Raw genomic sequence first — 17,163 nt, 5'->3', positions numbered from 1 at the left:
CTTAGGTTTTTAGATGCTTTCTGTTTCCTGGTGAGCACAGAGCAATCAGGTACCAATTAGCACCAAAGTTTTTCTTCTGGCTGCAAAGCGCAGTGGCCAGGTCTCCAGGTTACCCACCCCACCTCTCTCCTGCCCTACAAAACGAAGGGGAGTGTTCTTGCTCAATTTCTGGAATGCAACTTTGTCAAAAGAGGGTGGATTTCCACACGGATCAACTTTGTGCCAGTCAGAACTGCCAATCTGCTAAGCCAAAAATACACTGAGGCTTTGCCTGAGGGAATGGGATGGGTGAAACTGGGCCTTGCACTGTTTTTCCATGTATGCAAAAGACAGAGGCAAATGTTCCAGCCAAGAGCATGTTGTTGAGAGCATTGGGACAATGCGAAGGTGGCAGAAAATGTTGGATGATGATTTGCTTTTTCCTGTGGGTGATATGAGGCATTTTGTTACAGGCAATTACAACTGCAATGAGATTTTTCACATCAGTTTGTAATACATATGCCATTCCCTTATTGCTTTCATTGCTTTGGCTTGGTTCTGCCGCGAGCTCCTTGGCTTCCTTGAGGCTGTTCATGGAGTTTGCAGTGCGGAGGACTTACTAAATATGAATAACTGCTCTTGAAACTCTGGCACCATCAATCTGCTCCTGAACAAAAAATATTCTTACAGACTTGGGGGACAATATACAAAATGGTTTAATTGCCTTCCAAGCAGTAAAAATGCCATCCTGTTAGCAAAGACAAGTGATGGGTACAGCTTTTTTCATAAAGGTCACCACAAACATCGCACTGGGAAGTGGAAGCAACTGGCAAGTTTTGCAGGTTTGGTGTTTGATTCGGTGCCTGACAGAAACACAAAAGGCAGAATTGCCGATATTTTTTTATTATTATTTGTTTGCTTGTATAATACATTTTTAAAAGCTTAAATGTGTTTTTAAATATGTCTACGTGCATTTTAAATCGGTCTTCCAGAGTGCAGTAGAACTTCCTAGGTACACACCGTATTTTGCCATGAAGAAACAAAGGAAACTAAGAATACTCATAACATTTTCCCTGGAAGAAGGAAATTTCATAACCCCTCATACATAAGTCTTTCCTAAAAGTAATGCAAAACTTCCACAGTGCGGAGAGGAACAAAACCATACCAGCTTTCACTGTTCCAGTGACACAGCAAACCTGCTCAAGGAACATTTTACAAGCCAAAATTTCCACTTAGCTAATGCTAAGGAAGGGTCCACCATGGGATTTTCCCCTTTCCTTTACTGTTTTAATTAGATTTTCAGTATTACCTTGGAAAAATACAACTTAGGAAGAATATCGCATGAAGGAAAGAAGTGTTTATTTATGTTAAAGTTATTTTGTTTATTGTTATTTGTTATTGTTTATTTGTTATTTATGTTGTTTATTTATGTTAAAGTGCATATCTCTACATTTTCACTGAGATGCAAAGGTTGAAGTGTTGGGAGCCCTCCAGCCTGCCCGGGGTGAGAGCTGGCGGTGGGAGGGTGAGCTAGTGCGGAGTCTCAACACTGCTGCCAGCAGCTGGATGGGTGCCTGGCCTTGAGTGGGGGAATGCTGCAGAAGGAGAGCTCTCCTTCACTCTGTCATTCTCTCATAAATCAGCCTAATTATTCTAATAAGGAGAGCTGTGTCCCTCTGCTGCAAGCCCTGCTGATTTACAGAGAGAGGGAAGTAAATAAAAAGGAACAATGCTGGCTGCTGCTGCGGGAGGGAGAACAATGGTCCTGACTCTCCTCCCCACCACCACCCTGTTAGGAGGGAAGAAGTGGGATGGCTTCACACACGCCCCTGGAGTTACTCCAGATCAGAACTGAAATCAGACGCTGGGCTCGTCAGCATCTGCTGAAGGAAAAAGCAAGTAAAAGAGAGGGCAGAGGCATATTGTTTTCAAGGCTCTAAAAGAACGTTGCCAAGAGAGGAAAGGATGGGATACCAGGCTGCGCAATGTCTAACTAATGCACTATAAATAATGACCTGAGCTGTAACTGTAGGATCAAGTCCTAGCTATAAAGCCTTTGGATTTTTTTTTGAGTGAGAAGGTAGATTTTAATTTTTGAGTGAAAACTTGAACAAACTTGTCTCTTAAAAGATGTATTTTAGTTCCTTTTCTTGCTCTGAATTAGTGTAAGTCTCCTTGCAATCATGAAAATGAGAAACTTGTTTTTCTATAATGAAATCTTAGATTATAATTTACTACATAAATTTGGGAGCTGAAGCTTTAAGCGAACCACAAACTACCATGCGATTTATTATAAAAACATGAGAGCCAAAATTACATGCAGGCCTGTTCATTGTTCTCTATATTTCTGTCATGTTCCCTCTTATTGTCCTCTCGCTGTGATGACTGAAACAAATCATTCAGGTCTAGACCACATATTACGATAGCCTAGTTGCTATCGTCTGGGTCAAATTAAAGTGTTTGTCAAGAATAATTGTGGAATGGCATCAAAATTCATCTTTATTTTGCTGAGGATTTAATTATTTTATTTCTATTGTGATAAATTATTCTTGATATTGGATACTATATTTATATTTTTAATAAAGAACATTTTTTAAATTAGACAACTTTGGCAGTTCTTGTGACATTCTCCTCTCAGGAAAATTCCTCTTGATCTCTCTGGATGTTACCGGCAGCTTATCCTCTCGTTTTCAGTGTCAGTTTTACTAAAATGCCTTCATCCTGCCCTTTACATAGCAGACTCCAGAGAAAGCTCCATAAATATTAGAAAAACTTGCTCTTCAAGCATCTTTCCATTTATCTTTTCTGTATTCATGTCCACATACTAAATACATTGCGATGTTAGAAGATCCCCTAGACTCTCTTTCAGCCCTGATATGCCCCTGCTTCTCCATTGCTTGTTCCTCTAACGTTCCTGATTCTGGGAAGCATCGTGCCAGGCTGGCATTTCTTCTGGCAGAACAGGAGCTGCATACTGCTGCTCTCACCGCAGAGCTGGCAGACTTCCATTGCCTTGCCATCCTTTGGGGCTTCCAGCTTCTGGTGGCCTAGGAGATCCCAACCTTGCTCCACAACACCTGCAGATCACGTTGGGGCTGGACTGGAAGGAGCTTCCCTGACACATCTGAGTAACACTCAGCAGTGGCAGAAAGCTGGGTGAAGCTGGTAGAGATAGTAAGAGAGAAATTTATATATTCATGGAAAGAAAGTTGTGTGCTACAGCATGTACGACCATGGATTACAAGGTGACTTTCTTAAAGTCATCATAATTGCATCTTCTTTGATTGAAGTATAACACGGGATGAAATTTTCAGTAGGACTTTGACCATAACCAGTTTCCAGCATTCAGAGAGACATGCACCGGGTCAAGCACAAAGTGTGAGACTGTCATGAAAAAAGATCTAGATTTATTTATATTTGCCTTTTACTTCTGAACATTTTTACTCACTTTTGTGTTTTCAACCTTTTCTTTACAAGGAACAGAAACATAACTTCAAAGGAGGGAAAGAAGAACAAAGAAAATGCCTTGATTTCAGGAGCTAGGCCATTGTGAAACACACCAAGAATCCTGAATCTTAAAGTCCAGAGCATTAGCAAGCAAAGCACAGGACCCACTAACTTTCAGTAAGCCTTTTGGTATAAGATGCTCTTGGGCACTTATTAAATTCTTAGTATTATCTTAAAATTAATTCCAGAATTTTAAAATTAGTTTCATTACCTTCTTTACTACCATAAAGGATACAGCACTAGAATCAGAAGTTACAGATGTAGAAATTCAACACTCTGAAAACCAGTAACTGCACAACTACTTTGGTTGGTTTTAGGGGTCTTGCTCATGCTAACGAGATGATTTTAGCTACAAATTAAATCACAACTTCCCAATGTAACAGAATCCCAATGTAGCAGAGGTAGCATCAAGTAGCTTGAGCAGCACATGTATACACACATATATTTACTTTTATTTACACTTCACCCAGAGTAGAAACAGAGAAGAGACTCCCAAGTCCTTCTGACTGCCTCAGTGTGAGCCTGCCTGGGGTGTTTTTGTACAGCATGATTTCCCTTCATTTGTTTAATCACCTGCTCTCTAGCAGCACCCACAGGATGGCCCCTTGTCCCATGGTCCTTGCAAAACTGCCTGGCTCGTTCATGTGTGGTGGGAATGATGGACTTGGGAAATGGAGGTTATGCTGTGCTCTGAGGGTCCAGGCTCTGAACAGGTATACCACACTTAAAATCTCTCCTGGATGAGGTTATCCAGGAAACGTACTATTAGCCAAAACAAATGATTTTTGATATGTCTTTAAAACATTTGGCTTTTTTCCCACTGAATAACCAAATGCAGAAGTTATTTAAAACAAAAATATTCACACAAGGCAATATGGAAAGATTTAAGTCCACAGAAGTGAAGTTACACCTTGTTGTGTTTGGCCACTGATGAATTCACTAACACTTGAAATGACAGAATCCATATTGGCACAATCCAAGTCAAAAGGGTCATCCTAATGCCTGAAAACTGAGCTTCACTCTAGCTACATCAGTGTAATAATACATGGTATAATAACGCATCGCATACTAAGCCAGTGAAAAGGACTTTTAACAGCTGTAGACAAATTTCATACCTATATAAGCACCACTATGTGCACTGCTTTAAGCTCATCTCAAATACAAGAATGTATTTTAAACTGAACAGGTCTCAGACAAAAAAAATCCATGTTTTAGAAAGACAGTACTTGCAACCAAGAAACTGCACACAGGAGTACAGCTGCTGGAAGAATCATTGGTCCACAATGATAAGCAAACACAGCGTTTTGCTGTTTCTCTTTCCTCTCCAATGGCTGGTGGCCTTTAGAATTTGCATGATGAAAATTTTTTTCTGAAGGAAAAAAAGTAGAGGTCTCATGGGGCGGCTTTAGCTGCCTCCCATGTGGAATTAGCTTTTTTCTGGAGCAGATTAACCCATTTATTATTATTCATATCTTTAAAGAGAAAGAAAATTCTTTCCCTACTCAGCCCAATAATGACGTAGGAGGGAGCAAATAAAAAAGGAAAAAGCTTTCTCACTTGCTACTTTTGCAAGCAACCCTGCTCGGTTCAGATCAAGGCTAGCATTTTCGTGCTTTTGTGCTTTTCCTCCTCTGATGGAGGCCAGTACCAGGCACTGCTCTGCCCCAGGTTCTTTCACCACATTATCAGAAGTCTGCCCTTTCTTTGTCAGACATGAAATGGTGTGTACTGATAAAAGAAAATAGAATTTGTCTGCTCTGGAGAAGCCAGTTTGTCACCAGAACTTTGGTATCAGTAAATAGAAACCTTTATGCAAACCAGCAGGATTTTAGCTGGTGTGAAAATAACTGAGCTACTGTCCTCTTTCAAAAACGGTTTGTATTCAGTCACCCCAGACAGCGGAAAACCCATTGTTCCTTAAAGTGTTATAAAAGTCTGTGCAGACACTGCTGGTACCCAGAGATTTCACAGCATGCAGGCTTTTAATTGCCTCTCCCTCCCCTCTGCAGATGAAGGCATCTTCAACGTTTATCTCTACTGCATCTCACTGGGGAATGTGTTAGTTTGTAAAATAGAGCAGGATTACAAAGAAAACTGCTGAATACATACGAAGTCTTGACATAACTTTTTACAAGTAGCTTTACTGTGAGCATACGGCACTCTGTCTTAGCACGTGTTTATTATTTTGCAATATAGGTCATGTTCAGAGCTCTGAAGAGCTACATAGCTGACCTATATCAGCTTCCTCAATTAGATCATTATCTGCAAACTCCAGCATTATATTCTGTTTTCCTCTTTTTAATTTCAAGTTATAGTCTTTTCTCAAAAACACTGCAACCATTTCTGGAACAAATTCAAGTCACTCTGCACATAGCCTTAATACTAATTAAATTACAGCATCCCATATAGACCTTTCTTTGCAGAAGACTATGAACAAAGTCTGCATTTGCTGGGACAAGGATATTCTCATTGACAAACAAACTTCTGTCCTTTACTCTCCACAGCATATCAGGAATGTCATGTTCCATCCATCCATCCCTTCAACATAGAAGTCTTTTAGGATGGGGTTTTCATAGGATGAAACTCCTCTCAGATCAGGTGTCTGTTGTTTCCCAACTATATAATATTCTTAACCCAGCCCAACCATAACTTCTGTGGATCTGTCAAACTGAAATATGTTTATCTTTGCAAACAATTTTTCCAAGTGTGCTAGACCATGTCTGGACAATATGAAGATACTGGAAGTATTTCTGACCCACCACATGGCAGAAGGGCAACGTGTTTCTGGTCAGCAGCTTAGCATAACCAAAAAGTAACAGTAAGCAAAGGGCTAGGAAATAGGGGCAACAAAGGCTGCTGCTGCAGGAAGACGACGACAGGGCTACAAATGAGGGTTTATAGAGTAGCAAGACTGTGGGGGCTACTGAAAGCAGAGGGTACACAACCTAATGTAGTTGTTAATGACCAGCCTATTTAAGTTGTCCTTTTTAATGGCAGACTACTGAAATACTAGATAGGTTTCTAGCAAGAACATTCTATACTTAAAGTACTTCGTATATTTTTATATATGTATTTTAACATGTATATGTTCATTGTGATACAACAAATAAAAGAACGCTGCTGTCAGGTGTCACCTGTCCTAGATTAAAGCAGTTTTTAATCTGAACTCATAGAGCCAGCTTCTCTTCCCTATAGAAAAGCCCTATTTATCTATTTCTCTACAGCTCCTGACTTGCCATGCTACTTCAATTCCATGACCCCAAAATGAGCTGTGGTGGAATATGGTTGCCACACAGTCTGTTGCTGTCATATGTGGTCAGAATGCTGTCATGTGGTCTATATGCCCTTATAGATGGACTAGAAGTCAGATCCTCCACTTGGTGTATTTAAACACCAAGGAGCCTCAATGCCTAGAAAACCCTTAATGGGTGTTGGTACAAATACCTGGTGGTCTTACATAGACCAGGATAAGGTAATAAGAAGCCTGATGAAAATGAGAAAAAACCAGCAGGGTTTGTAAAGACAAGCTATCTGAATAAGGTTAGGCTTGTGCAAGGTAATTAATTAGCAACTATCATTGAAAGTTCTTTCTGTTCCTTCGACCCCTCTCCTACAGTCAGCCCCCAGATACCTGTGAGTAGGGGCTTGGACAGAGCAGGTCTGGGAAGTCAGAGTGGCTTCTCTGGAGCTGGGATACTTTGTTATGAGGGGTGTATCCATGCAGAAATTAGTAATACTTGTAAATATCATCGTGACGCTGCATGCGATTTTAAGTGAGTAATAGCAAAAAGTATGCATCTAGTCAGTTATATCTATCCCTTCCCCCAGCACACAGGTTGGGAATGCATAATCCAGTTGGTTTATGTCAAACAGGATGTGAATCCCTGGGAAGCAGTCCAAGCCAGAGCATTCAGCTGAGGCTGAAAAAGCAAAGCCTCCATTCCCAGATCTGTTCCTGATTTGGGCCAGATTACTATCAAGTGTCTCTGTCTGTTGAGGAGGATAAAGATATTAAGATTCTCTGTAAGGTACTTTGTGATCTGTTGATTGTAAGCACTTGTTTATATATCCTGTATAAATACATATGTGTGTGTATATACGTATATACTCAGCATTTTAAAACGCTTAAAAATAAAACCAGCATGCCATAAAACCAAATCTTGTTTCAGTTAAATTGCTGTTGTAGAGGTTTCTTTTCGACATTCCCAAAGAAAACCCATACATTCACATGCACAACATGAATGTGTATGGCAGAGTGCCACAGGAAGCTTCAATGGAATACTTCATTAAAAAACAAACAAACAAAAAAACAGAAAGTACATTCCACATTGAACAAGCAACACTTGTTGCAAATTATTTTAACTACTAGCAGGAGCCACAAGACTTGCAACTCAACTGAAGGATTAGACAGCATTTGTCCAGGAACTTGGTGCACTACACAGTGAATACAAACCACTTAGAGACTTGTGGGCTTCAGTGGAACTTGGGTATCTGTAGGTTTCCCCTTGGCCACGGGTTTTTGAACTTGAACAACTCGAATCTAAAGCAAACCCACTTTAGACTTCAGAGAAAAGCTCATAAAGGAAATAGGATTTTAAACAAATATCCTTTTCATGGAGTCATATCTAATGTTGCACATCACTAAAAGACAGAATTCCTTGAGTTTCAACAACACAAAGAGGTTATGTTTTTCTAGCAAGTCCAGTAACTCCTGTGCGCACAAGAATTCACAGGTGTGTCCACATGGTCGATTGCTTTTTGGCAGGGCAACTTAACCCTTGCTGAGCCCAGTACTGCAGCAGCTACCTGCTTCCAGCTGTACCTGAGCTCCTGCATTTAAAAACCTGATTGTGATCATGTATCACATTCCTTGTGACTGACAGCATGGACTGGGTTTTCTTTTTTTCATCTTGCTTCAGTGGACCTTACAAGCATTGTAACCCCATGGTTTGAATTGTCTCACAGCCCTTCACTGTGAGCCAGGCTAAAAAGATGCTCCTCTCTTTCCATAGGTGGGTGGTCCCTACCAAAAAGGCAGCTCCTATTTTGCCCAATGCCCTCCCCCACCCCCACCCCCGATGAAGTATCCGTTCCCTTCATGCTAGCAACAATTCTTGAGGAAGGACCAGTATTTAATGAAAAGCACCTTGGATTCATCAATTACAGCAAGTAATCCCATTTACTGTTGGACAGTAAGAAGTAAGAACAGATCTCCAGCAGGATTTCTGTTACTGAACAACTGCATAAACATATGAAGAATTACTGCTAGTTTTTTTGTTTTCAGACATCTGGCAGAATATTCTTCAGCCCTGAACACCAACCACATTAAAAAAACGCACAAAAAATTAAAACTTGAAGAATACTAAAAGGATTTTGTCACTGGAACTGAGAACGTGCCCGATCAGAATGGATCTCTAAGTTATATCAACTTTTTAATAACCATATAACATTAAAAAGAGACTACTACAAGTAATAATTTGATCTAATTCTGAATACAGATAGGGAGATTTGAAAGCATTTAGGAAAGAAATTAGCTATTTTTTTTACTCCAACTAAAAAAAACTATATGGAGTGGTTTAAAAAAATAATTGTAAGTTACAGATCTGTCACAGACTATGAAGGAAATAATAATTTAAAAGTGCTCCCATATACAGCGTATTAATGGAAAACCTCAAGTTCTCAAGGAACTCCCACTGGTGCATGAGAACCTACATGTGTGAAGCTCAAAAAAATAACACCTATGAAGTTTTAGCTTTAAAATGCTCTATGACCAGTCTATTTGGTATCACACTTTGAAAAAATGTTTAAAAGTAACTGTTTGACCTCTTACTTTGTTTTACAGTCTCTACCTAACACTTCCATCTTCTCGATTTAGGCTGGGCACTGCAGGAAGCTGCGTGTCTGCCTCTAAGAAGATAATTAACAAGAACACTCAACACCATTACAAATCCTCCTAGCCCAAGTACATATAGTCTACAAAACACGCGTGGTGGTAAGCAGAGAGAAGTCGTCATCCCGCATAACTTCATAGGCCTTGAAGTGAGGTGAAACCAAAGCTCCCATCACAGTCAGTGGAATCACAATCAATCTTACCTCCAGAGGGAGGCCGATATGACTCTTCTCAAATGCTTTTCCTGAACATGATCTCTGTCTACAGGTACCTGTTTTCCTCCGATATGGACCAAACCTATTTCAAGGGTAGCATTTTCTCATTTATGATGTTCAAATAAAGCACACTTAAAATATTACTGGCTTTGAATGATGTAGCAAGCAATACACTTCCTACAATCAAAATGCAAAGGTTTGACACCATTATTTTCAATGCCGTTGCTAAATAATATATCCAAGTCTGTACGAAAATTTACTAATGTACTCTAACGGTTATTGCAGCGTTATCTACAGTCTAGTCTTGCACAAATAGACAAAAATTGCAGATTATTCCACCCCACAAGATCTAGTGAAACTACTTCTGAAATAACTACAAAATGAAAGCGTTTCATTAGCCTCATTTCTTCTAACATCTTATTTTTGAAAAATCAAACTTCCACACTGAACTACTTTTCACACAAATCCCATAAGCTAAAGCTATGAATGACCAAATAATATATAGCTCCCTTTTCTGCAGGCCTGAATCTCTACATCATGTTTTATTAATAGCTAACATGCAAGTAAGTTGTGCCACCTCCTCACATCTGGTTCTTACAGCTAGATATTGAATGAAACTTCATATGAAAAATCAATTTGAGGAAGACAACAACCAAGGACTGCTCTGGGGCAACTGAAATTAAAGACAGATTTATAAAGCAGTAAGGAGCAAAGAACAAAAAAGACCCATTCCCAGCTTAAAAAAAGTGGAAGAACAATCATCCAAGAAGCGGCCACAATGCCCAACACCCCACCTCCCCAGTAACACAACAGTGGCTAACAAAGCAATTGGTGCACAAACTAAACAAAAGGCTAATTTGTCCTTCCCCCAATGAGGGAAAAAAAGAGGTGGTATTTATATCTATATTTAAAAATGCATATATTAATAACAAAGCTAAACGAGTGCTCAGATTTTAGGAAAACTTGTCTACCCATCTATCAGAAACACCCTCACAACACACACAAACAAATCAATATGCAAGCATCTATTGATACTTCTTCACTCACTACTGAAAAGGAGGGAAAAATCTTATGAAAAACAATGAACTGCTTTATCTACTTCTTACATAAAAACCCAAAAGCCCAGGATCTAGTCAAAGTTAAGGATAATTTCAGAATTGCCATGGGCTACATCATCTAACTCAAATTTCTCCTAACAAGCAAAATCATCTAAGGAGTAACCGATATTGGTCTTCTGCACAGGATTCATCTACATGATGAATCAACTGCAAACATTTGATCCTTTTGCTAACAATCTTCTGAATGATCTTGCTCCAGAATTGAGAGTACCTTGTTCCAATTTAGCTTAATCCATTTGGAGTGAGGCATGCTTATACCACAAGAGCTAGATGGAATTGACATACTTAATTCTGAAATTGCAATCCAAGACCCAGTCATCTGGGTTTAGATTATAACTTGCTTCGTTGTTTGAACGGACAGTTCTTTGGGTGTTTGACGATGGCTAGCCTTCCTAGTCTGAAGAATTCCTAGTTCGAGGAAACCTCGCTTGCATTCACTAAGAGCCAAAAAATGGCCATCCCTCTGCCTAAATTCTGCAAGGTCAATCTAACACACATGCTGAGTGCACCTAATACACTGACAGAACTTCGGGTTCTTTATAAAACCCAAGTAGTTGATCCCATTACTGTTCACAGGACAGCTACCAGGGTAGGAAACAACAGTAATGCATCCTGCGTGAGCCTGGCAGTATCCTTCCCCAGCAAACAAGAGGTTCAGATTCCACAGCCTCTTACTGGAACCAGTCACTGTGTAGCTGAGCATGCCAGTTTGCATGGCCAGAAAGACAGAGCAAAAACGTAGGCCACCTCTGTAGCTTACTTGACAGTGGACTTAAAGGAGGCGGGGGGAAAGTCCAGACTCCTGAACCTGACAATGTCTAAAATTTGATTTATTGGGTAGCAGGAAATGTAGGCAGTAGCTCAGTACAAGCACACTTAGAGCAGACAGAAATTAAGAGGAAGTCCACCTCTCATGCTCCAGTCTTCCCGAACCAGGACTCCACATCCATATTTTCTCTTTATTCTCCACCCCAAAAATTAGGACCCATCCCAAGCCACTCACCTCCATTCCTGTAAGGTGATTAGCAAACACTGCATGTGAGGAGGTACATCAACTGAAGGGTAAGCATCTCTGCAGAGACAGTTATAGATTGTGAGTGCCTGCTTGTACATGGGACTTCACCCAGTGGTTCGATTAACCACCTCCACACAGAAGATTACTTCCAACATACCACTGACAAGCAGTTTCTTTGGTAACTATCAAACTTTTATCATACATAATAAACTTAGTTTACCTGGCAGAGTCAACACTTAAATGTTCTGAAAAACTTGGTGACCAGTAGAGTTCTATGTGCTAGGTACATACTAAAGAGGTACTGCTATAAAAGCTGGGAGTCTTCATCTCTCCTCCAGTTATGTCCTGTTATTTGGAAACCAGGTGGAGGTGCCATTACATAAATTCAGGAGACCAGACCAATGCTCTATGTGCATTTCACTGGAGCTTTGAATCAAGTGGAGGGAGGAGTTTCAAAAACTGTGTCTCCTCACATACCAAATAAGACACCCAACACAGCACTTTAGGTTAGGCAATACGCTTTGGTAACCTGAACTTCCATCATTAAGGCTCCTAAGATTATAACCTCTCAAGTAAATTACTGGATCTAACCCAGACAGTCATATAAAATCAATATAAAAATTAAGTCAGGAATAAGTATGATGCTTTAAGTTTATAACCTGCCTTATTTCAGGGAAACTGTCCACTGCAGGCTAGCCCCCCAGAGCTGATGTAATCTGCAAATTATCATTTCTGTTCTAGCAATACTGTGTATTCATTTAGCTTGCATGTATTCTATTCTAAACAAACCAAAGCTGTTTAAGAAAAGCTATTTTTGTCAAGATTTATACTACCTGAAAAAGCAGTGAAAAAGGTTTACCGCTTCAATAAAAGGACACAGTAAGTTCATTTGGGTCCATACAGAATGAAATGATAAGAGCTATTTTTGAGTAAGAATTCTGCAGGTTCACTTACTTCACAATTACTGCCACACCTGGGAGTTATTCTACAAATAGGCAAGCCCTAGAGATATGATATTACTGCTCTCATTTGCAAATCAGAATTTAAGCAGAAGTTTTACAGTTTGGTATCATTGAATAGAATTCTAACATTTCAACTTTTTGTTTGAAAGTTGGGAGGCCCCAGTGTGTGTAAATACCAGCCAAGAGTTACATTGTCCCTTAGTTTCATAACTTAAAGAATTCAAACAACTCCAGTATTTCAGTTTTCACACTGTAATAGCTACCCTGAGATATAATAATGGTCGTGAAGTAGATTTCTTCAAAGACCTACAAGGCTTCTCTTCAAACTTCTTCAGTATTAACAGCCTAATTAGAGCAAGAAGAGGCATTATTTTTAACATGATTATCATAAGGGAAACAAACCTCTATTGTCTGAGACAGATAATACAAGAAATTAACTGTACCATCCTCTATAAATGAGATTTCTGATACACATTTTTTCACAATTTCAAATTATTTCAGATAATAATAAGCAGCAGTTTACATATGCCACTCTAAAAAAGTCCTTGCTCTCTAGTTAATACCTTTTCCTGAGTCTTCCTATTTTTGTGTAAATTAGTTACTACTACCAGACTAAGGGGAGAACGCCAAGAAACATTCAGTCAAAGAAATCACTTTTTTGCTACTAAAAAATAGCAACATTTTTTGTGTTTCACTTCAGTATAAACAAGGTGGTCCTGAACACTGCAGTACTACAAGAGCAGTACCCCTGAGATTATCTAATTTTATCACCTCAGCATTACTTGAGGGAAGTCAGTGGAAATGCTATACAAGTAAATTGTTGATTAGCTCAGTCACACTAACCCCCGACGCAGCATGGCAACCAGAACAACATAAAATTTGCTTCATATTATTGGTGAAGAGCTATTACTGAAACTATTCACATCTAAATACCCTGTATACTTGCACCTGAGAGACACGCAATTACCAAGTAAGGAGATTACAATTGCACTTCTTTCAATTTAGTTAATTGGTATAGAATGAAGATTTGACTACACGATGCAGCTTAAAAATAAAAGTTACTGCTCTAACTCATGAATGAGTAGGACAAAATGCACGTGTATGTACGCACACACAGAGGTTTAGTAACCACTAGAAGCAGAAAACAGGATTAAATTCAGATTTCTGCCATGCTGCTACCTCCTCCCTGATCTCTAAACTAGGTTCTACTTTAACCTCATCTGTAAGAATGCCTGACAGCTGCAAACTACTTCTTATCTCATTTTCTACTTTCATCTTTCATTCGTATTTATTTCTCTCCATTCCAAGTTGTTCACCAGGCTTTACAATCTTACCACAATTATTTAACAGATGAGTATAGAGCTAAAGAGCACTAAAAATAAGGTTTCCAGAAGTTCTTTTAACCAAGACTGTCGTCTTTGAACTTATATTTAACTCTTAGCATTTATGATTGAACACCAGTAGGTTTTTTGGGACTTCAAGACACTATTAAAATAACAGTCATCTTTTCCTTACCCATAAGCGGATTAGCTGGTCCGAGCTTACATGGTGTAGCTGCCTGCAGCACTGACCCTGTCTTTTCCTATAGCGTGCCTCCTCTCTAAACAAGGTTTTTGAGTATAGCTTCAGAAGATGCACAAATCATATATAGTCTTACAGTTTAAGCCTCCATGTGAGTTGGTATCTATTTGGTCCCTAACAGTAAAGGCCAAGCATTTGTAAAGTAAAGAGAAATAGTTTCTGATCAACTTGCATCCACTAGCTTTCAATCAAACTATCTGAAACCAACCAATAAAACATTTTTCCTGTCTTCAGAATAGCCTTGAAGCACCACATCAAAACTGACAGCCTCACATCCGCCTCAACTACCTATCTGCAATATAGTTTCAAAGTGTTTAAGTAATTAGATTTTTTTTTACACAGCAAAACAGTAACTTTATTTCACCTGTTTTCTAGTGCATTTAAAAATAGTAACAGAACATACAGAAAGGTTGGAAGAAAATCCCTCTCTGCTTACACTCTTGTAAGGTTCTGCGGCTAACCACATTTCTCACCTAGTGGAATTTTAGCACTGTGGAGTCCAAACATTTGACTGTTTCACGTTACATTGGTTTTCAGTTCTGGTGTATGCTTTAAGCTTCCCACTTCCTTCTTCAGGACATTAAGCAAAGTTCTAGAGCTATCCAAAATCTTCATGTAAGCAGCTTCAGTTTCAGCAAGAATTTTATCAAGCTCATTCCGTGAAGCTACCTTTTGGGCCAGGTTTTCACACACACACTCCAGCTGTTCACTCAGGACTTGGATTTCATGCTGGAGTTTATTTTTTTCCTCTTCTGCTTGCTGTATTTGTTTGTTCAGCTCTTCTTTTTGCATACACAAGTCTTCAATGCATTTCACTAGCTCATTATTGTAACCCTGAAGAACAGCACCCTGCTGAGTCATCCTCCGCTCCCCTCCCTGAGCTCTGCCACTGCTCCCTGAAGTCCCCTCACCAACAGCCTTCTGCACGCTAAAAAAGACAATAAAAACAGAAAGAAAAATTCTATAAGAGTGTTATCATGAATAATGCTATGGTAGCACAGACAGAGCCATGGGGAAAGGTGCTCTCTTTAAGGTTAACATGCTGGTTCTGAGATGTGCCACATCTCTTCCTTTTTGAGGAAGGAGGGAGGACAAAATTCGTCATCCACACTATACCTTTACTGAAAGCTGGTCCCTCCTACGGTACCCTCATAACAATGCTCAACTCTGGTATCAAAAAACTTCTATTACATTTTATAATATATCTGAATATATGATGCTTTGTACCTCAGACTTCGAGTTTGGTCAGAAACAACCGAACAGCCTTTCCAGGAGAAGGCTCAGCAGTCCCCACCAGCCGCCTCGGCCTCAGGTGAAGGGGCCCTTCCTCACAACCCGAGCGCCAGGCAGCCGCCCCCCGGGAGCGCGGCGCCACCTGAAGCACACCGAACCGGCTCCGTTGGCGACTCGGGGGCGCCGCGATGACAGTGGCACGCGTGTGCTGGGGAGGCGCGGTGGAGCGGCCCGCGGCCGGCCGTTCGGGCCGTTAGCGCCCCTCACCCGCCGAACCCCCGCTCGCCCCCCCGCCCCCGCGGCGGTTTCATCGCGGCCGGGCCGCTCCGCCACCGGCGCCCCGCTTCCTCAGCCGCCGGGGCCGCACCTGACTAGCGGCCTTGCAGCAAGGGCCGGGCCGCAGGGCAGGACAAGGCAGGGCCCGGCCCGCACGGCCGCCGCCGCCACCTCCCCAGGGACATTTTAGCAACCTCCTCACCACCGAGCACTTCCTCGCAGAAGACGAGCCGCGCACAAAATGGCTCCTGCCTATACATCAAGTCGCTGGGCGGAAGGGGAGGAGGGGGTAAGCAAGCGGAGACTTTCCCTTTCCTATCGCGCGGCCAGGCGCCGCTCCCCACCCCCCCCCACCCCTCTTCTACAATTTCCCCTATTGCCCCCACCTGCCTGGCGTTCCCGCCCCGTCGGCTCCCACCGAGAAAGGCGGCTGTGCCCCGGCTCCCCTCGGCCCGGGCCGGCGCGTCCCTCGAGCAATCAGCCGGGCGCGGCCGGCTAACGACTGCTCCCACCGGCAGCGCATCCGAGCCGCCAGCTGAGCAGGTCACGGAAATACCCGAGCGTTTCCGAGCGCAGCGCCACCCCGACGGGAGCCTGGAAACATCTCTACGGAAATAACCGATGTTTTCCGAAGCCAGGTAGCGATCGGGAGAGGAGGACGAGGCGGGCCGGCCGGCGGGGGGGAGGAGAGTTACGGAACTAGCCGATGTTTGCCGAAGGGAGGGACTGAAGGGCTTTTGGCTCGGCGGAGGCAGCCGATGTTTCCCGAAGGCAGAGTCGCCCGAGAGCAAAGGGGACAGAGGGGACGGAGCGTGTCGGAAAGAGCCGAAAAGAGCCGACGTTAACCGAGCGCGGCGTCGCCCGAGTTTCCCGGATGTAGTTGGAGGAGCGGCGGCGGCGGCGGGCGCAGCGGGGGGAGGAGGCGGCCGCGGCGGCAGCGGCGGCGGAGTCGGTGCTCCCGGGGTGTCTCAGCGCGCGCGGGGCCGAGTTACCGGCGTCTCCCCTCTGGCTGTGCGCGGAGGAGATGGGCCCCTGAGCGCGGCTCCCAGCCCAGCCGCCTGAGCCGCCCCCTCCCTCCCTCCCTCCCTCCCTTCCCCCGTCCCTGCCCCCGGTCGGCGGCGAGGCGGAGCGCTGCCTCCCCCTCCTCCCCCCTCGGCGCCCGTGGCCCGTCCGCGGCCGTCCCCTCTTGGTCCCCTCACACTCACACACACAGGCCGGGCATTGATGGTAATGTATGCGAGGAAACAGCAGAGACTCAGTGATGGGTAAATCCCTTCCTCCTCCTCCTCCTCTGGCCCCTGGCCCCGCGGGGTCTCCCCCTCCCCTCCGCCATGTTTGGGCCCCCTTCCCCGGCGGCCGGTAACGGTTGTTTGCTAACGTCTCTCTC

The 17,163-nt window shown here is 42.5% G+C and overlaps 2 protein-coding genes across 21 annotated transcripts in view; one reads left to right on the top strand and one right to left on the bottom strand.

Annotated features, from left to right (window-relative positions):
* Positions 1-863: 863 nt before the first annotated feature.
* LOC142052450 (microtubule nucleation factor SSNA1-like) lies at positions 864-17,058 on the bottom strand. Of its 12 annotated transcripts, none has more exons than XR_012658846.1 (4): positions 16,163-16,348; positions 14,741-15,195; positions 11,713-11,781; positions 864-3,141 (listed from the first exon to the last, which is right to left on the bottom strand). XR_012658846.1 is itself a non-coding variant. In XM_075082566.1 (3 exons), exons 1-2 carry the CDS (start codon positions 16,297-16,299, stop codon positions 14,784-14,786), a joined length of 549 nt encoding a protein of 182 aa, XP_074938667.1. In that variant the 5' UTR covers positions 16,300-16,348; the 3' UTR covers positions 869-3,141; positions 14,741-14,783. The 12 variants fall into 12 exon arrangements, 9 of the variants coding, with proteins under 9 accessions (XP_074938667.1, XP_074938675.1, XP_074938668.1 ...); XR_012658845.1 differs by lacking the exon at positions 864-3,141 and adding an exon at positions 8,603-9,673; XR_012658847.1 differs by lacking the exon at positions 864-3,141 and adding an exon at positions 8,603-9,673 and having other exon boundaries at positions 16,167-16,348.
* WAC (WW domain containing adaptor with coiled-coil) overlaps positions 16,370-17,163 on the top strand; it is a 61,817-nt gene continuing 61,023 nt past the window's right edge. For 7 of the 9 annotated variants that reach the window (XM_075082559.1, XM_075082558.1, XM_075082557.1 and 4 more), the window contains exon 1: positions 16,907-17,041. In XM_075082559.1, the coding sequence (XP_074938660.1) occupies positions 17,001-17,041 (41 nt within the window). In that variant the 5' untranslated portion in view covers positions 16,907-17,000. Of the gene's footprint in view, positions 16,415-16,667; positions 17,042-17,163 lie in introns of those variants that run through there. The other 2 variants (XM_075082561.1, XM_075082555.1) reach the window with 2 other exon arrangements.

This window comes from Phalacrocorax aristotelis, chromosome 2 (assembly GCF_949628215.1).
Source record: "Phalacrocorax aristotelis chromosome 2, bGulAri2.1, whole genome shotgun sequence".
In the NCBI taxonomy this organism is placed as follows: Eukaryota; Metazoa; Chordata; class Aves; order Suliformes; family Phalacrocoracidae; genus Phalacrocorax; species Phalacrocorax aristotelis.
Note: the sequence above shows the minus strand (reverse complement) of the source record. Positions and strands in the feature narration are given on the sequence as shown.